The sequence below is a fragment of the Meriones unguiculatus genome, chromosome 10 (assembly GCF_030254825.1).
Source record: "Meriones unguiculatus strain TT.TT164.6M chromosome 10, Bangor_MerUng_6.1, whole genome shotgun sequence".
NCBI classification, from domain to species: domain Eukaryota; kingdom Metazoa; phylum Chordata; class Mammalia; order Rodentia; family Muridae; genus Meriones; species Meriones unguiculatus.
In genome coordinates, this window is record NC_083358.1 from 22,339,934 (window position 1) to 22,367,894 (window position 27,961).

A 27,961-nucleotide genomic window follows, 5' to 3' on the forward strand; every position below is an offset into this window, starting at 1 on the left:
CTGGCTGTTCTGGAACTCACTATGTAACCAGGCTGGATTTGAACTCAGAGATCCACCTGCCTCTGCCTGCCCAGTGCTGGGATTAAACGAGTATGCCACCATAGCTTTCCGTTTGTTTTCTTACATGACTCAGGACCACCTACCCAGGACTGGCACTGCCCACCGCGAGCTGTGCCCTCTCATATCAGTCATCAATCAAGAAAACGCACCACAAGCTTGTCCACAGACCAATTTGGTGTGAGCATTTTCTCAGTTGAGGTTCCTTCTCCCAAATGACTCCAGCAAGTGTCAAGTTGACATAAAACCAACCAACACATATTTCAAGGATTTTTATTAGCCAGGAGAACTATCAAAACTCCTTAGGCAGCTTGCATGGTCCTCTGCTCTTTAGTTCTCAATCCATCACCTTCTCTCCTTCAACCTCAAACAATGTCACATTCAACGCAGAGGTGTGTGGCTGAATATATACCTCTGCTCATCTTGCCCTATCCTGTTCTTTCTGGACACAGTCACCATTTTTTTTTCCCCTTTGTCCTATGTTTCAGCACAAATACTGTCAAGTTGTCATCCTTTGTCTTGATTCAATGTTTCCCCATTTGCAATTCATATTCTGTTCTGACTATCCCAGCACCTCAATGTAAATCTTCTTTGCCTAAGGACAGCTATTTGCTCTTCTAGAAACCTTTCTCTGATTTTTATCCTCCAGAAAGCTGACAGTTTGATACAGAAGTTAAAACTGTGTTCATACCTAAGCCAAGAGGGAACAGAGAGCGTTGTCCTTTTTTAATGATGTGAAAGTAGTTCCAGGGTTCCTGTGATCCATACATTTGTAACTGGTGCTAAATCTAACCTCACAATATACAAGTGTTTGGCTTCCATGTCTACATCTGTATTCATGTGTTTGTGTGAATGGACAAGTGTACACATGTGTGTGGATTTCCAGTGGATGCCATAGCAACGTCCATTTGTCATCAGTTGTTTTCCACCCTTTTTTTTTTTTTTTTTGAAGGGCAGAGGAGCACGACAACTCAGATTGGATGGCTAGCAAGCTCCAGAGAGCTGTCTGCCTGTGTCTACCTTCCCAGTACTGGGATTACAGATATGTGCTGTCCTGCCTTTAACATGACCTCTAGAGAGGTTCTGATGCTTGTGCAGCAAGCATGTTAATGAGCTAGCCTCCCAGTCCTTCCATGTCTTTCTTTTCCTCAAGCCTATAACTCTGAGTCTAAGCAAGAACCTAGCAAAGTACAGTGAGTATTGGTCAAGGCTCCCAATATTCCACATATGCAGTCTCCTTTATTCCTCGGTGCTCTGGCAAAATACTTCCCATAACCCTGCCATTGTTCAGTCCTCCCTCAGGCCCTGTAGCCACCCAAAATGGGGACAATTGGCCCGCTCTGGCTGGCCTGCCTCCTTTTGAGACCTTAAGCAGTTATGGGAGGGTCAGTTCCCTCCAATAGCCACCAGAGGGCTCTTCTCAATACTTGGCATCTCAAGCACAAACTCACAAGGGCTTCCCACCTAGGTAGCTAGCAATTAGAAGCATATTCTTTTATTGTTGAATCAGAGACTTTCTGTCCATTACAAGGTTCTTACAGGAGAACACTGCTCATAAGCATGGCCTACAAAGGATTACCTGCCCTGTTGCATCCAGAGGTTTATTAGGAAAATACTATCTTCTAGAGTGAGGTCAGAAAATGTTGGTTCAATACTATGATAATTTGTTCTCTGCAAGACTAAAAGGAGAACGGGTCCTTGGGTAAGGGTGGATTAAAGATCCCTAACCCACCTTTTGCCCTGGGATTCAGCCGTACGCAGTTGGGGTGCTCCACTCAGCCCTCACCCACTGCTGGCCACGGGTTCATTCAAACCAAGATGAACTTGGGAGACTACTTGTGCAAGTTACATAGCCTTTGAACTCAACTGTCTCACCAGTAAAACACCATATCTGTCTCTCAGGGGTGTGTCAAGCTAAACAAGCAGATATATGTGAAAGGAACTTGAAAACTATATAACCTGTGCCAGGATTTTGTTATATCTTAACCTCCCTCACTGTTATACTGCTTCCCAGAATGGGCATGAACACACATAATGAGCAAATCTCAACAGTCATAAAAGATCAGGGTTTTGAACTATTAAGGACAATACTAGAAGATATCGTTTCAAATGACAAAACAGAAATTACTCTGTAGCTGGACATGATGGGAAACATCTGTAATCTTAACAATTAGGAAATGAAGACAGCAGGACAGGAGTTCAAAGCCACCCTTGGCTATTTGACGAGTTTGAGGTCAGCTTGTATTACATGAGGCCCTGTTTCAAAAAATAAAAGTAAAAAAAAAACTCTCCATAGATTATTTTCAAAAAAAAAAAAAGTCCTGTTACTTGACATGAAAATGGAAGAAAAAATTGCTTCAAACTCAAAAGAAAAATAATCATTGGGATTTTGAATTATTACCATGCCGTCCTACAACTTTAACTTTTTACAATTTGTGATTGGTTCAAATTATTTTAAAATACTGTCCCAAAGCAAGTCACATACTATTTTTTCTGAGTATTCAGTGTACAAAAAGCAAGAGTTGGTTATGAGGCTTAGGTTTTCAAGGCAGCACTCTTCATTATCTGACAGACCCTTGATAATCTGAAGGAAGGGAAACACCACCTCCGTGTGCGGCCTGCAGACATTCCTGTTGCTGAGAGAGCATCTCTGAATTACTGGCGAACATGGAAGTGCATCAGCAAGCCCTCTGAATTTCCAATAAAAAGCCCAGCCTTCACAGGTACAGTCATGGGTAGGCACTGTCTTCCTCTCTCCTCACTCCAGCAGAAGTTAACCTCCATTTGAGCTAGTCATGGACCTTTAAAGGACCTTTAAAGCTATGTGGGGATTGCAGTGTAGCAATTTCCTCTAACAGAAAATCATCCATCTTGGGAAGAAACCCATTATGATATGATGTGTTCTAAATAGAGGTGGAACATTCCACCCTGCAGGAAATGCAGGTCATCTTTTTGACCTAGTACTGGCCACCTGTTTGCTGTATGGTTCTTGCCTACTGGAACTCAGCACCTGCTCCATTCCATTCTTCTGGATGTAGGCTTCGTTTAGGCTTATGATGTCTTCCTTTCTTTCCTAGAAGTTAAGGCTTCATCATCATTTCAGCTTACCTCCAGCCATCATACAAAGATGCCCAGTGGTCTCTGGCTTCTAAGCCCTTTGCAACATAAGCTGGCCTATGGTGGGACATCAGGAGTCCATAATTATTAATGGGTTTTGAGCTTCAGAGGAGTCAAAAGCATCTATCTAATCTGTAGCTCACAGTAGTTAGTGTGATCAATTAGAAAGACTATGGAGGGGCTAGAGAGATGACGCAGCCATTAAGAACACTGGCTGCTTAAAAAAAAAAAAAGAAAAAAGAAAAAGAAAGAAAAGAAACTTGCTGCTTTTGAAGAGGACCAGCACCAACATGACAGCTCACAACCATCTGTGACTACAATTCCAGAGGATCTACATGGGGCATATATACACATATACATATGGGAAAAAACTCATACATATAGAAAAAGACCTCTTAAAGAAGAGAAATGGATAACTGAATTTAGTGACTTTGGATACATAAGCCAAAATGGCATATCATTCAGTGTCCTTTTGCTATCTGTAGAAAAAAAAAAAAAATCACACTTAGCTTCCCAGAACACTTCTATTTTGCATGTACCTCTGCATGCCAGAAGAGGGCATCAGATCCCAGTATATATGGTTGTGAGCCACCATGTGGGTGCTAGGACCTCTGGAAGAGCAGCCAGTGTTCTTAACCACTGAGCCATCTCTCCAGGGCCAGAACACTTCCTCTTACCCTTAAAGTATACAACTAAAAAGAGAAAGGGGGCAGAAAGTGTGTGGCAGAGACTGTCCTCTGGGGAGTCCTGCAGTGCCTCAGGGAGGTGTGACACCTGTTCTCTCTTCCAGGTCTTCATGATAAGGCACCATTGGGACTCATGGACACACCTCTGTTAGACACAGAAGAGGAAGTGCACTACTGCTTCTTACCCCTCGACTTGGTGGCCAAGTACCCCAGCCTGGTGACTGAAGACAACCTGCTGTGGCTGGCTGAAACTGTGGCCCTGATTGAGTGCGAGTGCAGCGAGTTCCGCTTCATTGGTGATTACTCTGTATAGGGGTGGCCACCTACCCTTTCCATACCCACACCCACACTCACTCATGTCAAGGTCCATTTGTTGCTTATAGCCTGAGTAACTTATCTGAGCAGAGGCTGTAGAAGCATAATAATTTTCTAAGAAGCAAGCAGAGTCCAGTATTAGGTTCTCACTTAGGTCAGAGCTTTTTTTGGTTTTGCTTTATTTTTGAGACAGGGTTTCTCTACGTAGTCTTGGTTGTCTTGAAACTCACTGTGTAGGTTAGGCTAGCCTCAAACTCAAAGAGATCTACCTGCCTCTGCCTCCCCAGTGCTGGAATTAAAGGTGTGCACCACCAGCACAGCACAGCTCAGCACTATTTTAGCTCCTATTTCTTTTGTGGTGGCCTAGCTCTAAAAGGGAACTGAAACTACCCAAGGTATTATGGACCACAGAGCTGATGGTAAGAAAAAAGGATGAACTCTGGTCACTTCTCATACTTTGCTTGTATCTCTAGCCAGGCTCTAGAACTCAGCTGTTCTCACCATACAGCAAGGAAATAGGATTGTTTCAAAGACACTACCTGCTTCCCCTTCCATTACCCTTGGAGTGCAAAGAAAGGGGGTGAATGAGGGTTTCTCTAGCATCATATAGGATGGGAAGCTTGAGCTAAGAAGGGATGATATCTCTCATCCTGCCCAGAAGGGAGCCTCTGTTCCCACATTACCCCAGGGCTAGCTTTGCTGGCCTGTGAACCAAATGGCCTCACTGCTCCGTAGATATTTCGAGCAGTGGACAAGCACCTAAGTGGACAGCACAGTAAACACCAGGGTATGTCACAGGCCTGATCATTTGACAGCCATCGGATTCACCTGGGAAGTTGTTTGTGCTGGGCTTCTGAATCTCCGAGGAGGTTCACACAGGGACTCAATGTTGGTTCTCTCTGCTTCCCTACTGCAATCCAGCAGAGACAAAGTACAGCCCAGCCTCCGCCTCTCTAACAAACCTCTCCTCTCTAACAAGACAACTCCCTCTTTTGGAATGACCTGCTCTTGGGTCAAGACTCTCAGGGTAAGTGTCAGGGCCCTTGTGTTCACAAAGAGGGCCTTGGGAGTGCCAGGCCAGGCTAGGTCAGGGGAGGCCACACCCATGGGCTCAGACACAGGAACACAAAGTTATCTGAGGTCTTTGAAAAGCACTGCCTCAGAACAAATCTAATCAGGTATGTTTAACAATTGTTTTAGAACTCTGAGATCCAGGACACGGATGGATTAGTCATGAATATGCTTTGTTAACTTATTTGTTTCTTTCTGCTTTTCAAGTGAATTTTCTCCGCTCACACAAGATTTTACTACCAGATAACTTCTCCAACATAGATGTCTTAGAAGCAGAAGTAGAAATTCTGGAAATCCCTGAGCTTACAGAAGCTGTACGGTTGTACCGGATGAATATGGGTATGTTGCTCAGGAACCTTGGCTTCCCCTTGGTATTCTAGAATAGTCTGGGCTTGAACAACTTAAGCCAAGAGCAAACATCTCCCCTTACAGCCACTTTGGACTTGGGTGGTAGTGAATAAAGGATGTTGTGACTGAGTTAGAATCTGAGAAAAGGAATTTGGTTTAAAACCCTGTATGTCCTCTCTACTCAGTGTTGCAACTACAGCCAGGGCCACAAAGGGGCCTGATAGCTTGGAGTAGGAGGAGCCCAACCTGGGTGGGAAACTAGGTTGGAAAATCCTAAGAAGCAGGCTGAGCCTGAGGACAGGCTTCCTTAGGTAGGTGCTGTCTGTTCCTCTGTGGACATCCTGGACATCCATGTGCAACTCCCATCTTTCCTCTTCCAGGGACAGCTAAAGAGGAAAAAGAAATAATCTGGGCATATTTTCTACCAGTGTCTCAGTTACTTCATGCCCAATTTTCCTTTCCCCACTCCACCTCATTTGACATTCTTTGACTTCTGTGCCTGTTTCTCATTGTTCCTAACACTTCCTGACCCTTGTCCAGGTCAGACCTTTGTGCTCCTGTCTTTGTCTCATTCCAGCTGTTTCTGCTTCACAGTTTTGATTTGCCTTTCAGCAGTTCATTCACCAGCTACTGCACATCCATAGACACTACCATGTGTGCTTTAGGAGGCTAGCTCCGTGGGAGTGGGGAAGCTGGCCTTTTGAGAATGTGGAGAACCTTTTCAAATAACAGGGCTACCCCCCCCCAACAACAGAGTGAAGAAGTATCTTGTACATGTGATGTTTGGCCTGGTTGTCTGATTGTCGCGTAGAGTGAGACTCAGTCTTTTCCCAGACTGATGGAATGCCCTTCCTGTATCAGGGGGTGTGGTATCTGCAGTAAGTCTCAGGTTCCTGTTCCTGGACCTTCTGGTTTACTAAGAGGAATGTGAGCTCAGCACCTTACCCAACAGCTTCTGGCCCTCAGAAAGCATGGGTGTCGTGATATGAGCAGAGTCTCACACTGGTCCTCACATGCAATGAAAAGATGGTAGAATGTTTGTAGACAGGTCTCCCTCAAATCTGTGAGGTGTTAACCTTCCACTAAGCATCATCACCAAGCCGGGCATGTGGCTTGTAATCCCAGCCTTTGGGGAAGCAGAGGCAGGCAGATCTCTGTGAGTTTGAGGCCAGCCTGGTCTATAAATCAAGTCCAGGACAGCCAAGGCTACAAAAAGAAACCCTGTTTCAAAAAAATAAATTTTTTTTTAAAGCATCACAACCAAGGTAAATGTCTTCCATAGCCCTGGAAGGAGACACAGCTCAAACTCCAGCCTGTACAACTCTGCGGCAAACCACAATGTCAGGCAGGACTGCTGATAGGGCTGCTCTGGAGATTGGAGATAGGCCATAAAAATCTCTAGCAGGAAGCTGAGGAGCATGGTAATACACCTGTGATCCCAGCACTTGAGAGACAGAGGCACAAAGATCACAAGTTTGAAGACAGCCTGATATATAGATATATATATATATATATATATATATATATATATATATATATATAATCTGAAAATCTCCTGGACACTTGTCAGCTGGTTCAGTGTTCCTACTGTGGCAGCTCCCAAGAGTTTTAACCTCTAACTTAAGTATACACCAAAACTATACTAATGTGAAATTGATCCAAATTTGGACTGTGCAAGCAAACAACTCCCATCTTTCCACATAAGTACTAACTGGGGTAGCAGGAGGACTCCTATCAACCAGTTCAGGGATGATCAAAGATCTGAAAGTTGTCCTAACACAGGTGGCTGTTCCCGGACCTCTTGTCCTCCTCCGAGCCCTGGAAAGGGGGTCCGTACAGCTAGTGTGGAATCTGTGAAACCACTGTACATGATGGCGCTGGGCCTGCTGGTCAAGTACCCAGACTCTGCCCTGGGACAACTCCGCATTGAGAGCACTCTGGACGGAAGCAGACTGTACATCACAGGGAATGGTGTCCTCTTCCAGCACGTCAAGTAAGCTGGGTCCCTCTCAGGGAACCACTTTGTCCCATCAGACTGGACCCTGTCTATCTTGGGGAACAACCATAAGCCTTTCCCATGAGCTAAAGGGGAAAAGTATCTTTGGGATGCCTCACTATTTTACCTCTTCCACCACCCCACCACCATCACCACCAGGTTTGGGCCTCTGAGGAGCCAACTGAAAACAATTTACAATGCTCTCTGTGATTCAATGGCTTCCAGATGTTTTATTTTTCTGTTTTCTGTCATTCATTTTTCTGTGCTAGGTCTGAAGTTCCCAGGCTACAGTGGTATCTTCAGAGACTTGAATATCCCAAGCAAACCTCTTTGCAAAGGTTTTCTCCAGTTTTAGGAGGCTTTCCAGAACCCAGGGTGATCACCCAAGAACAATGCAGGGCAGGATTCCCAGAGGACATGGTCCCTTGAGAAATGAGCTCAGAATGCCTCTATTAGTGCCAGGACATGGATTACTTTACATTTCTACAAAAGGTTAAAAAGGAACAACTCTGTTAGTGCCATAAAATTCATCAGTTCCAAAACTGAAGACAGGAGTGGGTTTCCACAGTTAAGAGTCTTCTGACCTAATTGTGTCATTTTGGATCTTTTAGGCCTATACCATCTTCCATGTTTCCCAGATATGCGCATTTATAATGTCACAGAAGGCAAATACAAGTGCTTTTGAAAGAGGGTTCAACCAGAGGTTGATGTTTATAACTTAGTCTCTTCCTCAATGCCAAGGATGTTAGTACTCTCTCAAAGCCATGGTAGGCAGCCACACCATGGATGAGAGGTCTCATGCAGATAATTATATAAGAGAACAGGAAGGAAGTGGCTAGGCTTGGGCCTAGCTCAGGCTCTAAAGGCTTGAAATGAATGGTTTTGGTTGGCTTTGTTGGAATAGGTCTGAAGGCGTGTTTAGGATTATTCTCCTTCAAGAATCATCAAGCAAAGTCAGGCATGGTGGCACACACCTTTAATCTCAGTACTCAGGAGGCAGAGGCAGACTGATCTCTGTGAGTTTGAGGCCAGCCCAGTCTACAGAGTGAGTTCCAGGACAACCATAGCTCTGTTACACAGAGAAACTTTGTCTCTAAAAACAAAAACAAACCCAAAAAAGTCACCAAGTTAGATCAAGGAAATGATTCTTCTGATGCCACATTTGACCCAGTGCTGTGACATGACACCCTGGTCTTGGAAGGTTTACAAGCCAGATTCTTCTTCTTCTTCTTCTTCTTCTTCTTCTTTTTTTTTTTTTTTTACAAGCCAGATTCTTAAGGTATAGTACTAAGGTGCTTCATAACAGGCTTTCCTCTGGGCAGGAACTGGCTGGGCACTTGCCGGCTGCCCCTGACTGAAACCATCTCTGAGGTATATGAGCTTTGTGCCTTCCTGGACAAGAGGGACATCACCTATGAGCCAATGAAAGTGGCTCTGAAGACTCATCTGGAGCCGAGGACTTTGCCACCCATGGATGTGCTCAGTAAATTTTTACTTTACTGTGCTCAAATGCAGTAAAGCTTCTGTGTTTCAAATTAGCATCAGGAGAGTGTCTAGAGACTAAAGAGGGAAGGGGAGGAGGGCCAAGGCCAAGAAGTGTAAATGAAAGAGAAAGGAAAGGTAGGGCAATATTTATGGGTTCTTTCTAAAGAGAATTTTTCATGTTCTGTGCCTTCTCACCTCCAATTCCACTGTATATCTCAAAATTACAGACAGGGATGCTGCATTTGGGGCTGCACAGGTCCCCAAGGGCATGCCTGCCCAGTCCCAGGAGCTACCATTTGTTTCTCACAGCCAGGCAGGGAGAAATGGTCCATGAACCCACTTAGAATGGAACAGAGGCACAGGAGGAATTTGTTCAAATTAAAATTACACAGTGATTAAACTAGGGCGTTAGTCCAAATCCAGTGTTATTTTCAGAAGTTAATTTTTTTTTTTTTTTGAGACAGGGAATTTTGATTCCAGGCCCTGGCAGTCCTGGAATCCGCCATGTAGACCAGGTTAGCCTCAAACTCACAGAGACCCACCTGCCTCTACCTCCCAAGTTCTGGGATTAGTGTGTGCCATTATGCCCAGCTAGTTGATAAACTTTTTTTTAAAGATTTACTTATTGCATATACAATGTTCTATCTGCATGAACACCTGCACATAAGAAGAGGGCACCAGATCTCACTATAGATGGTTGTGAGCCATTATGTGGTGGCTGAGAATTGAACTCAGGACCTCTGGAAGAGCAGCCAGTGCTGTTAACCTCTGAGCCATCTCTCCAGCCCCAGCTAAAGAACTCTTAATAACAAGTTTTTATGTAAAGTTTAAGCTATATTACTATCACTCAGTAACATTCAACATTCTTGAGCACCACCATACACCAGGACAGGAAGAGACACTGGGAAGCAGAAAAGTCAGCAACTTGGGTTCAGTTCCTATCTTCTGGAGTTTGTAGTCTAATTTTGTACAGAAAGAGGGACTTCTAGTGCTATTCCAAGTAGGTACATGGAGAGCTGCACAACTAGGACATTATCAGCCACAGACCTGAGGGAGCTGGCAGTGTGGATGGCAGGAGCAGCGTCCTGGCTTGCTTGAGGAAGATGGGTAAAATGAAGAAGGAACAGTGCCTTTGCACTTAGAATTCCAGAGCGCTTCTTTCCTCATCCAAGACAGCAGTCCTTCTCACTCTTCCTGGAAGCCTGAGAGCACCAGGAAAGGGCTGGCCTAGGGTTTTTGTTTTTTAGATAGGGAAGTCTATGAGTTTTGAGAGTATGGAATCTTACTGTGCAAACACTATTGATCAAAATGCCCTACTAGTTTTTCTTCTGGACATACAATGTGTTCCCTCTCATTGGTTTCCATAGATGAGGAGTGGACAGCAGGGATCACTATCTATTCACCGCAACAGATCATCAAGCTTTATGTTGGAAGCCACTGGTATGCAACCACCCTTCAGACCCTGATGAAGGTACTACTATGAGCCTCAGCTATCCTCCCACTTTGGCTTCTCCACCTGAACATCTTTGGGACTCATCACATGACCTTCACACAGCTTCCAGTGCTGCTTAGCATAAGAACCTTTTCCCAGTTCCCTACCAAGAATGTTCTGATTCTATAGGTAGAAATGTGATGAGCAGCATATTTGAAAGGCCTCATGAATGTGGGTAGAGAAGGGGCTGGTTCTCAGGGCTCTGGACCAAGAAGGAGGTAGGGTTGAGTTCCAAAGCCCAGGTGTGGGGAGAGGGACTCCCAGAAGCTAAAGCAGAGGCAATGTGTCTCTCCCTAGATTCTCCCTACTCTGTTTCCCTCTAGCCAATTTACAAGGAGATGGAAATCCCCAAACCTGTTCCTTACTAAAACACAAGACCTTGGGGCCGATTCTGATATCTAACCCCCTCCTCTAGTATCCAGAACTGCTATCCAACACTCAGAGAGTATACTGGATCACCTATGGACAGACCTTGCTCATCCACGGTGATGGCCAAATGTTCCGACACATTCTCAACTTCTTGAGACTTGGAAAACTGTTTTTACCATCAGAATTTAAGTAAGCTAATCCAAGAAACCAGATTCCAAAACTACCAAGGCTGATGCTCCTTGTAGCAAAAACGAACCCTCAGTTGTAGCCTTTTGGGAGGAGGTTCTATTAATTTCAACATGGGCATTATTGCACAAGGCAGCTCATTTAGGGGCTTGTGTGTCCCTTTCCCTAGTCCACCATCTCCTTGTCATCTGCAGGGAATGGCCTCTCTTCTGCCAGGAGGTGGAGGAGTATCATATTCCAGCCCTCTCAGAAGCCCTTGTACAGTGTGAGGCATACAAGTAAGCAGACTTAGCTCTGAATTTTGTGTTTCTTCTTAGAAATGTTCTCACGTGACAGTGGGACCTACTCTGCTCATAGTTGAGGGAGGAGGTTGGTTAAATAATATCAGTGTTGGGACTGGAGAGATGGCTCAATGGTTAAGAGTACTGTTCGCCCAAAGGACCCAGGTTCAATTCCCAGCACCCACATGGCCGCTCACAACTGTCTGTAACCTCAATTCCAAGGGATCTGACACCTTCATACTAATGCACATAAAAAATTTAAAATTTTAGGGCTGGAGAGATGGCTCAGAGGTTAAAAACACTGGCTGTTCTTCCAAAGGTCCTGAGTTCAATTCCCAGTAACCACATGGTGGCTTGTAACCATCTATAATGAGATCTGGTGCCCTCTTCTGGCCTGCAGACAAATGTACAGGCAGTATAGTGTATAAATAATAAATATATTATTTAAAAAAATAATAATGTCAGTATTAGCTGATGTCCTATGCAAAACCCTTTGAAGGCCCCCTTTCATCCACTGTCTATAATTAATTACTAATTTCCAGCCAGTGGACAGGCCTGACCAATTAGCTGATGGGCTGGTGGAAGCTTCTTCTCACTAACTAATCCCTCTTGGTCTCTATAGGTCATGGACTCAGGAAAAAGAATCTGAAAATGAAGAAGCTTTTCCCATTAGAAAGCTGCATGTGGTGACAGAAGGGACAGGGCCAATGGTAGAGTTCAGTAGAGACACCAAGGAAGTAAGCCCCAGCATACTTTGGTTGGTGTTGTCCTTAACCATCCCCACCACAGGGCTCAAGGGACAGGCCCAGCTACTTAGGAGCTGGTGTAGTAAAAGAATAGGACCCACTCACATGTGTTACTAGTATAAGAATTTGTTTCTGAGCCTTAAGGAGGCACAGGGTTGTGCAAGCCACTTGTGGCCTGGAATGACAATCTCTGCTTTTGGAATATGAAAGTTGGGCTGGTACCACTCCCTTTCAGATGGAGTAAACTTAAATGGTGACCCATCTCAGGGGATATGATTATTCTGGGTGAGCAGGTTGTATTAAAGCCCAGTTTTGGTTCTTGGGAAGACTTCGATAAAGTACAACAGGCCCATAGTTACTGTGCCCCTCTCTCCCCAGACCACAGCTTGCATGCCTGTGGACTTCCAAGAATGCAGTGACAGGACTCCATGGAACAAGGCCAAAGGAAACCTGACAAGGTCCAGCCAGATGGAAGAGGCTGAACAGTATACCCGGACTATTCAGGTCTCGCTATGCAGAAATGCCAAGAGGGGGGGCAATCCCAGCACATACTCACACTGTTCTGGCTTATGTGCCAACCCCAGACACTGGGGCAGTCACTCTGAGAGTCCTCCCAAAAAGAAGTGCACCACTATAAACCTCACCCAGAAACCTGATGCTAAAGACCCTCCTGTTACCCCCATGCAAAAACTCATATCTTTGGTAAGGGAATGGGACATGGTCAACTGTAAACAGTGGGAATTCCAGCCACTGACAGCCTCCCGGAGCAGCTCTTTGGAGGAAGCTACCCTGCATGTCCCCTCAGGAAGTGAGGCTGCTTCCCAACCTGGTACCTCAGCTGCCTGGAAAGCTCATTCCGTATCCTCAGAGAAGGATACTGGTGCCCAGCCTGGGCCTGGTGCTGGAGTGAAAGACAAAGGTCCAGAGCCAACCTTTAAGCCATACTTCCCAACGAAGAGAGCTGTCACCCTAAAGGATTGGGGCAAGCAGAGGCCCAAGGAGAGAGGTGAGTCTGATCCCATTCTTAACACATCTCATTTCAACAAAAAAAGATTTCTTGGCTAAGGCCACAGAGGGTTAGTGACAAAGCAGGAATCGGAACCTCCTACTCTTTTATGCCAACTCTGTGCCAGGCAGTGGGTATAGAAATGAGTGGTACATGGGCTTGACTAGAGGAGCTAAGAGATCATGTAAGGTGGAGTGATAAGCATTGTGAGGAAATGAGAAGCTAGGAAATAGGAATAGAAAAGAGGCCAGCCACTGGGAAGTCAGCAGGGCAGGGAAGAGAACATCTGGGACTTTGTGGAGGTGCAGGGCACTGCTCTAGCTGGAGGCCTGGTCTCCAGTGTACAAGCCATAGAAGTGATGCTGAAGACAGCAGTAATAAGGCCAGGTCTTACAGGCCAACTTCAGAATATGGTGTTCCATTCTGATGTCAATATGGATGAACAACCCCTGAAGGTTTTTTTTCCTAAGGGAGCACATGATGAGGTGTATGGTTCTGAAGCTTAAACAGGGACAGAGGAAGTATGATCATAGGAGGCAAACTATCAGCAGCACGGTTGGATTCCAGGCTGGGTGAAGGATGCTGAGCAGTGGAGGAAGGCAGGGAATCAGAGGTGCTACCGAGAGGCCAGCTATCTAGGTTGGTGTGAGCAAGTGAAAGGGCCTTTAATCAAGTGGACGAACAAAGAAAACAGACCTCTGAGAAAGGCACAACATGGCATGTGAGATAGTATGGCCCTTTCAGGAGGGCCTTTGGGGACTGACCTTAAGATAGCTTATGGCCAGCAGTGGGAAGAAAGTCCAGGGAAGTTTGCTGAGAAGTTAGATTATTATTAGTCATGTTAGATTATTTCCTCTGCCTCCAGAACTCCATCCTATTAGACTCTTACCTTTCCTTCTAGTAACCTGGGTCCTGCTTCGAGGCTTTTTGGACTCTGTGAGTCGTAAGTTGGCCTGTCAAACTTTAGGGCAGCACATCCCATTCTTCCAGAGCAGAGAAACAAGAAAGGCTGCTCAGAAAGGTCTGCTCACTTTTTAGTTTTATAGCTTCCAAGTCTTCCACTGGGCTTTTGCTGGTCATACTTGATTCTAGTTTTAATTTGAAGATTCATAGAGTTCTGAAACTCAGGATTGGGCTTGTAACAGTGCCAGGATAATGAAGCGATGAGGTCAGGGTACTATTTTCAAAAAGCAGAATTCTGGAAGTTATAAATGAATATACTGATTTGTCACCAGAAGACTCCTCTTTGCTTGCACTCTGAGCCTAGGCTCCCAAGCCTAAGAAGAACCCTTCTCTATTTTTACAGAAAACCCTGCCCCTGAGCAGCCTCTGCCTAATGTTAATGGAATAGACAACCCAGGGGCCATCCTCAAAGTGACTCACCCCCCAGTGGTGGGTAGCGATGGCTCTTGCATGTTCTTTGAAGACAGCATCATCTACACCACTCAGATGGATAACATCAAGCATACACCACTGGCAGCTAGCCCCCAACCTCGAGGTGAGGCTTTGGAGCCACACAAGGCCTTGTACTTTGCTTGTGAAGATGCAAAGCTCATTCATACCCGGGGTATTAGTGAATGTCCTGGAGGCAAAGGCAGATGGATCTCTGTGAGTTTGAGGCCACCCTGGTCTACAAAGCCAGTCCAGAACAGCCAAGGCTACACAGAGAAACCTTGTCCCCAAAAAATTTTTAGAAAGTGAATATCACTTGAGAGCTCTACACTTCTTCTGCCCTGTGATTGTCTCTAAGGCCTTAGCTATGGACAGATTTAGCCATATCTACTCTGTCTTTCACAGAAGTGACTTTCCTGAGCTTCTCTCTGTCCTGGGAAGAGATGTTTTATGCACAGAAATGTCACCGCTTCCTGACTGACATCATCTTGGATTCCATCAGGCAAAAGGACCCCAAAGCTATCACAGCCAAGGTGGTGTCCCTAGCCTACCGGCTGTGGGTAAGTACGATGAGCCTTGGGGTACCCTGTTTCTTCTCCACATATCCCCTTGCCTTGCAATAAATAGTGTAAGACAAGAGGATGAATGGAAGCAACCAGGGACAGAAGAGTAGCTGGAAAGGCAGGGAGGGAAAAGAATGCAGAAGCTGGGAGCTGGTCACAGCCCTGCCTGACTGTGGGCTCTCTTGGTAGACACTGAACATCAGCCCCAAGCAGTTTGTGGTGGATTTGCTGGCCATCGCTGGCTTCAAGGATGACCGGCACACTCAGGAGCGTTTGTACAGCTGGGTAGAGGTGAGGCCTACCTGCCCTGTATAGGGAATGGCAATTCTGTGATGCTTCACATGGATGCTGTTGCTGCCAGCCGGGTGCTGTCATCTAGAAAGCTAGCCAGCTGAGTCAGTGGTCCCTGGTCCCACGGAGGTAGATGGCTGAGGGTAACCAATCAAGACTAGTCAAAAAGCAACATTTAGGAAACGGTTTTTATTGTCTTCCTCTAATGACACCAACTATGCCTTCACTACTAACAACCCTGGTCACATTTGGAAGCACATATTAATGCAAACACATGGACATGGAATTAGGCCTTTACAGCCAGTAATAGCTACATCCCCTACTTAGCTATGGTATCACCTTTTGTTTTTATTTAAGACCATCTGCAGCATCTCTTAGGATTTAATTTTATTTTACATGTGTGGGTGTTTTGCCTGCATGAATGTTTGTGCACTGTGTGCAGGTAGTGCCCTTAGGGGGCAGAGGAGGGTGTTAGACCCTTGGAAACTGGAGTTACAGACAACTCTTAGCCACCATGTGGATGCTGGAAGCCAAACTGAGTTCTCTGCTAGAGCGGCAAGTGCTCTTAACCAGAGTTAACTTCCCAGCCCATAAACCATTTTCCAAATAGCATTTTGAGTGGTTTTATTTTATTTTATTTTATTTTGTGTGTGTGTGGGGGGGGGTGAGATAGGGTTTCCCTGTATAGACCTAGCTGTCCTAGAACTCACTATGTTGGTAGATCCCGCTGGCCTCAAACTTACAGAGATCAGTCTGCCTTTGCCTCCCAGTGCTGGGATTAAAGGTGTGCATGCATGACTGAAAAAAAATTTTTTTTTGTAAAGAAAAAGGACAAAAGAATTGTCAAGGTTTCAGAATTTTCCCTCCTACTCATTTTGGTTTTGCTGTATAGGGGATTGAGCCCTGGGTATCATGCACCCAGCCAAGTATTCATATTCTAGCCACCCGCTTTTTAAAGTTTGAGGCACAGTGTAGCTAAACTGCCTACTCTGGCCTTGAACTCATTTTGTAGATAAATCAAGGTTTTAATTTTTTCTCTTCTGATTCTATAGAATAATTTTAGCATTATATGTGTGAAAGATTTAGCAAATTTCTCAGTAACCTGGCTTTTTATAATCAAGTATATAATGATAATGTCATTCACCTTAAACATATGACTACCCAATTACTGGTAGCTCTCTTGCTTGTATGTTATTTATAAAGGTAAAGCCAGCATCTATGGCTAAAAATTAGACACAAGCACCAGGAAGCACTTTTTTTTTTTTTTTTTTTTTTTTTTTTTTTTTTTTTTTTTACTGTCATTGTGCTCAGCATTCTTGTAGCCAGAGCCCTGTGAGATGCTTTAGGGCAGAACTTAGCTTAGAGTACCAAAGGTTCCCTATAATAAAGCTCTCTCTTTCTCTTCCCCTACTCAGATGAGGGAGCCCCTCTCACAGAGGTAGAATAGGTTGCCTAGAAATCAGGAATATGATAGGTCTTTCCTTGCAGCTCACACTGCCTTTCGCCAGAAAATATGGCCGTTGCGTGGACCTTCTCATCCAGAGGGGACTGTCTAGGTCTGTCTCTTACTCAGTCCTGGGCAAATATTTGCAAGAGGGATAGAGTACCCAGAGATGTTGGTCCCACAGACCCACCACAGACCACTTGTCCAAGGCTCATTTTAACTGTGGAAATCCAGAATGCACATGCCTAGACAATTATATAAATCACTCTGTTTTTTATTATAAGCAAATAAAAGAGTAAATCACAAGATAAATGCCTAGATTCCTCTGAGAAAACACTGTCAAAGGCCAGTGAAACAAGTGGACAGCTCTAATTGAAAGCTGTTCAAAAAGCATCCGGCCAAAATTTGGCTCAGAAAACAAGAGGCTGGAGGTGGGGTACCTAGGAATTCAAGAATAAGGGGCCTTTAGGGGCAGGCTAGACCCCGTATTTGAGGAGATCAGCATTTAGTTCAAGGGTTGAAGAGAAGCTCTTGGGAACCCACTTGTATCCCTCATTACTTCTGAGAGCTCCATTTCCAGACTGGAAATACTCGATTTCTGTCCCATCCTATCCTTAACTTACAATTGGGGTTGTAGCTGGAGTGGGGACAGAATATGGATCCCAGGAACTTGGAATCAAGGTGCTTATTTAGGCTCTGCAGCCAGATGTCCCTTTGAGAGGCCCTAGGCCAATCAGTTGATGGCTACAGACATCAGAAATGGTAATCAACAAGGCTATTCCTATTGAGTATGAGGGGTGGGGAGGGAGATGGCCCAGGAGGCAGCCATGCACTGGTTATAGTAGATCTTGAGGCGTGGTATTCTTTGGAGTTACTGGCTGTTGTATATCTGTTGTTCATCTTCAAGCCGGATTCAAACCTATGGTGCCAAATAAAGCATGAATGCTTTACTACTCTGGTTCTATGGGTGGAGATGGGATACTCCCCTAAAGAAAAGGAAGGTAGGCTGGGAGGGCTGGTGGGTATAAGACAAAAGGTGGCACTCACACAGGACAAGTCCTCAAGGCCTCTGGCCAGGGCCTGTCCTGACACACAGATGCTGTCAGAACCACTAGAGCCACTGACTGATGGGCACTGAGATGAAACCTCTGAGTCCTCAGGAGCTAAAGAGGGAGACTGGGTGAGTTGTCAGCAGGGGAGGCCCAAGCCATGCCTCCCACCTCTGACTAAGACCACACATACTCAAAGAAGGCTGGCTGCCCAGCTCTGCCTCAGCATCCAGCACTGATTCCTCCAGGAAGTTAGGTGAATACAGGGACCAGTGAACACCCAGAAGAGCTGGATCTTTGTACAGGTGCAGATTGAGAGATCCCAGAACAGAGCAAGAGGCACGGTCTCCAGGAAGGGAGCCCAAGGTACCCAGATAGGGGTTGTCATAGTCCAATGGGGCCACAGCAATGGAGGCCCTAGAGCGAACATCTGTACAAGAAAGAGGGACAGATCAGAGTCCAGTCTGGCCTGAGAAAGCCAGGGAAGCACGCTTAGTCCAAGAGTGATAAAAATAAAAATTAAAAAAAAAAAAAAAAAAAAAAGGCCACATTGCCTCAGCACTCCCACCCCCTGTAGGATGCCCACTACCTCGTCTCTTTAGGACATAGTTGATGTTGCGGTCATTGATAGCTTCCTCACTGGGGGCAATGTCCCAGAAGGCCTTGTTCCCCACACCCATGGATGCCATTTCAGCCATGCGTACCTCTGAGTAGAGAATAAGGCATAAGTGAGCCCCTACCCCCTTGAACTGTATCTAATAAGTTTTTCCAGTATACCCATGTCCCAGAGATTAACCACCCTATGCCATGACCCTTCCTGATGCCAGACTCTCTGCTCCCAACCACCCCTGGGAAAGGTATCATAATGTCCCTTTTAGGGCAGAAGACCTCTGTTCTTTCCCCTGCTCATCTGCTGCAGCAGCAAACACCTTCTCCTTCTTCCCAGGCTTTTCCTTTTCCCTAGACTCATCCCAGTCTCTGGCAAGATAGCACTCTAGCAGCTTTATACTCTCCCCAGGGAGTGTGTAAGGCCCCTAAACCCTTCTCAGGCTCCTGGGAGGACATTTACTCTTTGGGATTGTACAAGAACTCACCCTTGTTGTGGACAGCCTGCTTCCAGAGCAGGCGGGAGATATCAGTTGTCCAGGCTTGTTTAGTGGCCACACTGGAGGCTTGCAGCACGAACAGGTCCCTGGCCTTGCGACGACGGAACCAGATCTCAAAGCGAAGTTTGCTTTCCCCACAACACTCAGTGAGGCCAAGGTCTGCCATCTACATGGCCAGGGTAAAGGAGCTTGGTGAGGGATAGGTGGGAGACAGGAGGCAGGGGTCAGAGGTCAGAGTTGTGTGGACTTACTTTGAAGGAACGCTTGTAAGTAAATATGTCAACACCTCCAGGCCCACGGCGAGGCTTGCTGAAGAGCAGCAGCTCCTCAAAGAGGAAAACACGACGACAGGACTTGTGGCGCCCAACCTGCACTGTGAATTCATCCTGCCGCACCAACTGCCCCTGCTCCTTGAGGTTAACCTGCAAAGTTGAAACCAAGCAGATGTCTAGCCATTCCCACCCTCCTCTTCTGTATCCACAGTGCTTCCCCACATGGCCTGGGATGACTCACATCACAGCCCTGGATGGCATCCATGGCTAGCAGGTCATTGCCATGTCTCAGCTGGAAGTGCACAAGGCTCTGGGCTGCCTGAAGGGCATCCAGCTCTTGTGCTGGGCCCCCACAGGCCCTTGCCAGCTCCTGCAATAGCAAGGCATACTTGCTCATGCGTTGGATGGGCTTTAGTAGGTAGGAAGCCAAGTCCAGGTGGTCTCCCAGAGCTTGCTGCTTCTCCTGCCACATAAATGGGAGGTCACGAAGTGGTTCTGTGGTCCACCACCCAAGCCCTGCTTTTCCTATAGTCTCAGGCTCCTTACCTTGAAGAAGGTATGACCATAGCTGCTCATCAGGACATCAGAACGAGGTTTATTCTTGCTGTAGAGTGCATACATTCCAAACTGCACCCTCTACAAGGACACATGGCTCAGCCCAGGTGCTAGAAGACTGATTCCCAAAAGATACCCTCCCAGGCTACACCACTCTCTTATGAGGGCAAAGATACCAATAAGCGGCTCCAGAGCAAGGAGCTTCTCCTACCCCTTGCAGAGCCCACTTTGAATCAGGGTGATCCAGCAAGAACCAGTGCTATGCAGGAGCTGTCCAGCCTCCACATTCAGCTCTGCCCCTCCCAGGGTTCTGAGAACATCACTCAGGTGTTCGCTATACTCAGCCATGCTCATCTTGTCCACTAGGCCTCTTTTCTGGGGATGGAACTCACTCTCTGCTCCTCCTCTGGCTTCTACTCAAAACATCCTCTCTTTTAAACAACGCTGTAATGTAATTCACAGGCACCTGCCCTGCTTCTTCTCAAGTGCAGACTAGAATGTACATCTCTGAACCTGCTGCGATTTCTGTGGGTCTCACTCATAGCTGTACCCTTGTGTGGTCTGCTTCCCCCAACATAGGCAGTGAGGCACTCCCTGTGTACAGAGCCTGGCACTATGTATGCACCAAAAAGCTCTATAGGGCTCATGTGGCCTATGGAACTTACGTGGCGCAGGAAGGCATAAGCCACTCGAGGTGGATGCCGGGTACAAGCTTCTAGCTCGCGCAGGAAGAAATGGAGGTGGAAATCCCGAAGCTTTTCAAGGTTGCCGAAGAGGTGGGCACGCTGGCCACGGAGGCCCTGGGGCACATCAGGTCGATCTAGCTCAGGGAAGTAGTTCTGTATTGTATAGTCAAGGGCCCGGACATACTCACGCTCTGTGGCCACCATCTCCGCCAAGACTAGCTGTAGCCTATGAGGTAGGTGGAGTCAGGACCTAAGACCATTCAGTGACCTCCCTGCCCTGCCCTCTGCCTGTACCTGTTGAGGCTCCTGAAGTCAGAGCTGCCTGACAGAGGCATGGAAGCAGAGGACCTGGGCTGGATACCTCTTCCAGCCTCAGGTCTGTGGCAGTCAGTAACAAGGGCTGCATAATGGCCATGACGGGCAGCATCACCAAGATCCTGCCCCAGATCCTGGTCAAAGCTGTAGGCCTTCCTCAGTGGAGGGATGGTGCGTATAGCAGGGGCCCTCCTGAGACATAGGGCTGCTGTGCTGTTCACTGATGCTGGCTTCAGTACAGCCTCAAGCTTCTGATCCAGAGCCAGCCAGGTGTCCTGGCACTGCGCCCAGGCCCGGCGACATTTCTGGCGGATGCCTTCTGAGCCTAGGCCTGTGGCCAGAGCCCACATTTTCCGGAAGTGGGCAGGGGGCAGGTCAGGATGTCTTGTCCAGTGTAGCTGCATCCGCTTCAGCACAACCTCTGGGGGTTCCTGCTCCAGCTCTGTCAGTACCCGCTGCCCTTCCTCCATCCATGTTGAGGCCTGTAACACCAAGGCCACAGAGACATAAAAGCAGGACCCAACAGGCTTGCAGTGCCTTCTCTTATGCTCTCTGTCCCACTCGCTGGCTGGCCAGGGTGAGGAGTGGAGATGTGGGGAGGGTGGATAGTGGGGGCCTGGGGAGGTGGGGGAATGATGATAGGGGACAACAGGACGAGGGACACACTGGTCCAGGCTACGGCCTGGAAGTTCAATTTTGGGATCATACTGAAAGCAAACGAAGGGAACAAGGAAGCCAGCCAGGATGCTCTCAGACTCTGGTGGGGTGTGGGCAGTGCCAGGGATGACCCTTCAGCCTCAGCCACCTGCTTGAAGAGCTGAAACAGCTTCTCAGCATCTGCCAACTGCTGGCGCCGCTGGGCCAAAGCTCTGGAGAATTCCATCAGCTGGGATCTCAGGGCCAGAAGGCGCTGTCCCGGGGGCCCCAGTTCAGCAGCCTCCCAGCCAGCCAGTGGCTGCAGTAACTTCTCCCCTCGGCTGACCCATTCCTGGAGAGAGAGGCTGAACTCAGCTGGTGATCCAGTCCAGACTGAGAGCCTTCCCCTGCATCTGCACATCTCTCTCACACAGACCTTCTCCACACCCCAGCTTCCTCCTCCACCCCTCTGGAGCCTTATGACTCTACACCTCTGCAGTACACAGGCCTCTTGCCCCTGGGCTCTAGTCCGTCCTAATCTTCCTCACCTCGCTCTGAAGACAGTGCATTCTTCCTTCCAAACAATCCTATGTGACCAAGCCCCAAATAACAATCACATCCACAACCAACAGGTGACCCTCTCTGCATATGGACTCCAGGCCAAAACTCAGAGTCCTTCCTCATTTCCTGACAACCATTTCAAAAGTACAACTGAGACTGGACACGTGAAAGCCTTCCATCAAAATGTGTGTATCCCCTGGGTCCTCTCACCCTCTCATATAGCTGTATTATCACATTCTATAGACTTTCCAAACCCATCTTTGTTATCATTCTAGTCGGCAGATTAAGCATTACAGTTGGCCCAGACAGTGGTGCATGCCTTTAATCCCAGCACTTGGGGGCAAAGGCCTATGATGTCTATGAGTTCAAGGCCAGCCTGGTCTACGGAGCAAGTTCCAGGACAGTCAGAGCTACACAGAGAACCCCTGTCCCTCTCTCAAAAAACCCAAAAAACAAAAAAGCATTACAGTTGGCCCTCCATATTTGTACGTTCCATATGTGTGGGTTCCACATTCGTAGAATTAACTCACTTTGTATTAAAAGTATTTGAGAGAATATTGTACCTGTATGAACATACTGAGACTCTTTATAAAAGTACAGTCTAACAACTATTTACATAGCATCCAAATTATGCTATGCTAATATAGAGATTTTTTTAATTTATTTATTATGCATACAGCATTCTGCATGCATATAACACCTGCACATCAGAAGAAGGCACCAAACCTTATTATAGATGGTTTTGAACCACCATGTGGTTGCTGGGAATTGAACTCAGGACCAATGCTCTTAACCTCTGAGCCATCTCTCCAGCCCCGAGATTCTTTTAAAAGTATGAAAAGGTATCTATAGGCTACCTGCAAATACTATACCATTTAATGTAAGGGACTTGAGTATCCACACATTTAGTTATATAAGGTATGTCCTGGAACCAAGCCCCAACAAACACCAAGAGACAAATGTATGTCCCACTGTGACTACTATGGTTACCTCTAAATGGATTTCCTACATCCATTTTCCTAGAAACCAAGGTCACCTTCCTAGAAACCGGATCTGATATAGAACTTCTTAAATCTGTTAGTGGTATCAGTCTTCCAGATGACTCTCCTGCCACAGTGCTCTCTTAAAAAGTCCTGGTACAGCAATTCTCCTGCCTCTGCCTGCTGAGTGCTGGGATTCACCACACCTGGCTTTCTGCCCCAGAACTTTTAAACACTATTTCCCAGCCTTGATTGTCTCTCCATCCCTAACTCTTTTCTGTCTGACTGACCCCAAGTCATTCTTCCATGCTGCCTCTATCCAGAGTCCTTATCACTGGGTGTCAACACATGAACTGATGTTCGACCGATCTCTGCTGAATGGCAACCTCCAGGAGAGAATGGATGTCTGCCTTCACTCACTCCACAACCTTAGCCCCTGGCAAGGTGTCCCAGTCCCTGAAGAATGAAAAAGTAACCAAACTTACCTGGGCAACCTGGTCTAGCTCTTGAAAAGGGCCTTGAGCCTGGAGCAGCATGTCCAGTGAGGGCTCCCCTGGTTCCTCCAGTCCTGGCCAGCCCACCTCCTGTAACCACACTTCAATCTGGATGGACACAGGAGAAAGCAAAGGCAGCTGCAGCGGTGGGAGTTACAGCTGAGACCAAGGGCAGGACGCACTCTCGATAAGTAGTTCCCACCTGGCGCAGCCCATCCTCCTGGGCTTCCAGCACTTGGAGGACCCCTAGGGTTCGTTCTCGCTGGTTGCTCAGCAGAGTTAGCTGATGCAACAGTCCATCCACTTGACCATAGAGCTCATCAGCCTTGTCTACTGCAGACCTGTGAAAAACAAACAATCCTGTCCTATGTGCTGACAGTCCCCTCTCTCCACTCTAAGATGCTAGGACTCAAATCTAGCATGTGCTGAGCTACCCAGCTGAGTACTTGACACAAATATAGGAGGCTGAACTGGGGTAAGTTACTGTAGATGGGTTTGTATCTACCTGTAATCAGGGCTCAGGTTCACCTCTGGCATCCCTTGCTTCAGCCACGCCAGCTCCAGGCTTCCCTGGCTTTGTAACCATGACAAGTGTGGTGAGTGTAACACCTGCTGCATAAGGGACTGTGCCTGCCGCAGCAGCTGGCCAGCTTCCTGTAACGGAGAGCAACAGGCACTGGTGGGCATGGGAGAGAAAAAGGAAGTCAAGGGAACACTCGAGATTTGAGAGGGGCACTCACCCCAGACTCCACGGGCTGCTGCATGGCCTTTATTCTGTCAATGACCCCCTGGAGCAGGGCACAAGCCACCTGGCAACTCTGCTGTAGGGTCTCCACACGCTGTGAGCAGACAAACAGCATGATCAGTGTGCAGGGCTGCTCCCAGCCTCCAGGATTCCAGACCACTGCAGCCAGTTTGGTCCCATTCAAGCTGACCCGGGAAAGGCTCCCCACCAGGTCTAGGTTACCTGTATAACCATAACCCTCCAACCCAACCTGGTGCACTGACCATCCGGAAGTCCAGCCAGGCTTGATGGCAGTAAGACAGGCATCCTCCTAGTGAGGTAGGCAACTCCACACTAGGAATGTGGGTCAGCAGGCTCTGGTGAGAAGGCAGATGCTTGACCTGCAGAAGAAGGTGGCACGATGCTGGAATGTGTGGACAAAGATCCCCACCTCCATCCTGCCAACTTGGCCCAGTACCTGAAACCCTGTAGGCATTTCCTCTGGCATCTTTCCAATTAGCAGCACTTGTACAGGTCCTGGGGCTGCTTCCTGCAAGGAACCAAAGTTCAGCCCTACCCACTGACAGTAGAGAAAATGAATAGAAAGGAGCCACAGCCCTCTACTCACTTGTAGCTGGCTGAGGCCCCAGATGAGCAAAGAGCTTGGGGAACAAATTCGGGCATCAACTAGTACAGTCAGCCCCAGGGCCTGAACTTCGGGCCTAAATGGTGAGTTTTGTTTTAATACTTGAGTCACAGACTGGACCATCTCATGGATCAGGCCAAGCCCCCCCCCCCCCCCAGCTTCTCCATCAAACCTGGGGATGCCTCGAAGGTAGAACAAAAGATTCAGAAGCTCGCGGCTATCACACTTGGGGTGAAGCCAGGCTGGGCTGTGGGCACACAGAAGCAGCACTGCTCGGCCTTCTGTGTCACGTGTCCCTGTGGAGAGGAGAAAACGAATACTGACACAATCAGGCCACCCTTCCTCCCCCTTATCTAAGTCCTCCCAACTACCTGGTAGGGCAGCCATGCCACTGGCCAGTAGCTCCCAGGTGAGGTCTTGAACTAGGAGGCAGTCAGCATGCTTAGGAAAGCTGGATGCACTAGGGTCTTGAGAAGACAGAAGGCGTGGGTCTGAATGAGGCATTCACCCCGAGACTCTCTCCATGGACTAGGGCTTCAGGCTAAGTAGGACCAACTCTCAATGCCCACCTTCAAATAGCCCCTTCTCCCCCTCTTCCCCTCCAGGCTTCCCAGGCTCCCTTACCTGCCTCCAGTTGCTTTGATGATGTCTCTGATAAAGGGCTAAAGCCATCTGGCAGTGCTCTGCCTGGACCTGGGTCTCCTATCAAGCCTCCCCCTTGACTGTCATTCTCACCCTGTGTTAGGTTGAGATGAGAGGACATAGGATGCAAGAGGTTGTCCACTTCAGAGAAGGCTGGCTCCTCTGACTGGGCTGAGGGGCCTCTTAATATGCTCCTCTGGCAGTCCCCTGACCCATCGGCAGCCCTTTGATCTGGAAGTGATTGAGGCCTCATGGACAAGAAACCTCCCTGTAGCCCTGTGCCTTGGGTTGCCTCTACTGCGGCTCTTGAAGGTCTGGGGTCCATAGCCTGCACCTGTTGAGCAGGTTCCTCCTCCTTCCTGGTGTTCCTGAAACTACACACAGCAAACCTCGTCCCGTCCGCAGCACGGCCCTGGGAGTCCGGGGACACACCTCCACATTCAAGAGGCCCTTCCATCACTCCCTGGTAGGAATGGGCCTGCTCTGGACAAGTGGGTGATAGTTTGGGCCTCGGCGTGAAAGGAGATTTCCACTCATCCAGAAACTGGTTTGAAGATGGAAGGGCAAGACTCTGCGGGCAGGCAAGCCGAAAGCCGGGAGCACTAGGCAGGAGGAAGTGCTAGGCTGGGTACCAGGTCTCCAGAAGCTTTGCCGCCACAGTAGTCCTGGTGAGGGAAGATACAGAGTCCCCTTTGGGCCTACTGCCTGGTCGTGCTCCCATGAACCTCTACCGGGTGGCCCTATCTTGAGCCACACCCTTACGCCAGGCTTAGCAGGCCCACGGACTGTTTTCTGCTCCAGCCTGCCCAGATGGGCCCAGGGCTAGTCACCTGTACCAATGCGCCCAGCCCCTCGCAGGTCACCTGCACACTCACACCCGTGAGATGTGCCACGGGGACCTGTGAAACCTGGGAGACCACACCGCCAGAGGCCTCGAACGAACGAAGAACAAACGCACCATGACCTCAACAACGTGTCCCGCGAGGCCGCCCGGCGTCCAAGGGCACCACCTTCTGGCAGCTCGAAGAGACCACAAGGCCTCTGGGGACGCGGCGCCCTCTAGGGGCTGGAGGACCGAATCCCAGGTTCGCCGGAAGGCAGCAGCTCAGACAGCGGAAAGGGGGCACAGAAGAGCGCGGGGAGCGCCGCCCCCACCCCGCCCCCGCCTCTGGGTGGGTGGGCTCTCACTCTCAGCGCCTAGCGGACTTGGAGCGCCCTCCCTCGCCTTAGAATTCAGCCGATCGCAGCAGCACCCTTTAAACCATCTCACTGTGTTCATTGTCTTGACCTGCCCAGAGCCGTCTGAAGTGAGCTCAGCACTGTCAGATGGAAAGAAGGCTCTTACAGGGAGCAAAGGACGCCTTGTGGGAGGAGGGCAAGGCTCCTTCTAGGACATAGGAATACTTGTCCAGCTTTTGCAAGATGAGGACCACTCAGCGCTTGCAGCCCCCAAATCTGGCTCAGAGAAGACGTATGGGTACAGGGTTAGGGGAGAGAGACTTCCTAAGACCAGACAGCTGCTTATGGATAATCTTCACGGAGTGCGGGAGGGACCACTCCACTGTAGGCTCCACTGTAGCTTGCGCTTTCCCTTTCAGGTACGCAGGCCCACCCACCACAAAACAGGTTGGGTGGGCTGTGGTGACATGGCAGAGCCCTTGCCGGGCCTGTGAGACCCCGGGTTCAATTAATAAAAACAAAGTTTCAAGAAATAAATTGTGGGAGCCCATGACTGGTTGTCCGGAATATGGAGTGGGTAGGGATGCCTCTGGGTGGCCTCTGACCCAGGTGTGTGAAAAATCCCTGAGGCCCAAACCATCCATCTCATTCAATTCCCTGGATTTGCTTTCCCTAGTCACAGAAAAGTGTGGCTAAGAAAGCTGAGGCCCTGGAGCCAGAGACCAGCTGGGACCTGTCACCATCACTCACCTGTTGTGGGGTGCTCCAGGGATGCTTCTCTCTTTACACCTCATCTTCCTCTCCTGTAAAACAAGGAAGTCATTCTTTTCTCCTGGGATTTTCAGATGGACCAGGGAAGACCTGATGTGCCAGATATCTGTGTTCGCTCCCTGCCTTCCCGTTTCACCCTTAGTTAGGGGATCTTGAACTGACGAAAGACTCACAGATAGCTGATAGACCCTACTATCTCTCCGCTCTGAGGTCCGAAGTCCTTTAGGAGGAAATCATAAAAAAAAAAAAAAAAAGCCATTCGACCAGAAAAGGGCACATAGCCCCCACACCATGGCCTTGGTCCCTGGGAGGAGAGGACACTGGACATAATGCCTTTCCTGGCTCTAAGACAGGCGCTACCTTCATGAACCTAGGTATCTGCTGCAGCCATGGTGGAAAGAACAGCGGTCCCCCATCCGTCTCAGCCTCTAAGGCAGATTCTGAAGAAAAGCAAGAGGCAGGGCTGGTCTTGGAGTTGTCCTGCTCCAGGCCCAGCCCCC

The 27,961-nt window shown here is 48.0% G+C and overlaps 2 protein-coding genes across 3 annotated transcripts in view; one reads left to right on the forward strand and one right to left on the reverse strand.

Moving 5' to 3' along the window:
• Positions 1 to 17,151, forward strand: part of Kctd19 (potassium channel tetramerization domain containing 19) — a 29,722-nt gene extending 12,571 nt beyond the window's left edge. For both annotated transcript variants that reach the window (XM_060392081.1, XM_021633166.2), the window contains exons 3-16: positions 2,630 to 2,780; positions 3,965 to 4,156; positions 5,454 to 5,585; positions 7,377 to 7,587; positions 8,913 to 9,073; positions 10,443 to 10,546; positions 10,983 to 11,125; positions 11,317 to 11,400; positions 12,026 to 12,140; positions 12,528 to 13,155; positions 14,462 to 14,653; positions 14,953 to 15,107; positions 15,300 to 15,401; positions 16,890 to 17,151. In XM_060392081.1, coding sequence (XP_060248064.1) covers positions 2,630 to 2,780; positions 3,965 to 4,156; positions 5,454 to 5,585; positions 7,377 to 7,587; positions 8,913 to 9,073; positions 10,443 to 10,546; positions 10,983 to 11,125; positions 11,317 to 11,400; positions 12,026 to 12,140; positions 12,528 to 13,155; positions 14,462 to 14,653; positions 14,953 to 15,107; positions 15,300 to 15,401; positions 16,890 to 17,003 — 2,484 coding nt within the window. In that variant the 3' untranslated portion in view covers positions 17,004 to 17,151. The remainder of the gene's footprint in view (positions 1 to 2,629; positions 2,781 to 3,964; positions 4,157 to 5,453; positions 5,586 to 7,376; positions 7,588 to 8,912; positions 9,074 to 10,442; positions 10,547 to 10,982; positions 11,126 to 11,316; positions 11,401 to 12,025; positions 12,141 to 12,527; positions 13,156 to 14,461; positions 14,654 to 14,952; positions 15,108 to 15,299; positions 15,402 to 16,889) is intronic.
• On the reverse strand, positions 17,099 to 27,185 carry Plekhg4 (pleckstrin homology and RhoGEF domain containing G4). Its single transcript, XM_021633247.2, has 22 exons — positions 26,470 to 27,185; positions 25,494 to 26,176; positions 25,241 to 25,336; positions 25,042 to 25,165; positions 24,852 to 24,945; positions 24,702 to 24,773; positions 24,508 to 24,624; positions 24,240 to 24,338; positions 24,005 to 24,153; positions 23,702 to 23,840; positions 23,491 to 23,607; positions 21,634 to 21,816; positions 20,808 to 21,310; positions 20,493 to 20,739; positions 19,819 to 19,908; positions 19,514 to 19,735; positions 19,252 to 19,422; positions 18,989 to 19,166; positions 18,484 to 18,600; positions 18,088 to 18,324; positions 17,893 to 18,008; positions 17,099 to 17,764 (listed from the first exon to the last, which is right to left on the reverse strand). The coding sequence occupies exons 2-22, from the start codon at positions 25,966 to 25,968 to the stop codon at positions 17,759 to 17,761; spliced, it is 3,552 nt and encodes a 1,183-aa protein (XP_021488922.1). The 5' UTR covers positions 25,969 to 26,176; positions 26,470 to 27,185; the 3' UTR covers positions 17,099 to 17,758.
• Positions 27,186 to 27,961: the final 776 nt, after the last annotated feature.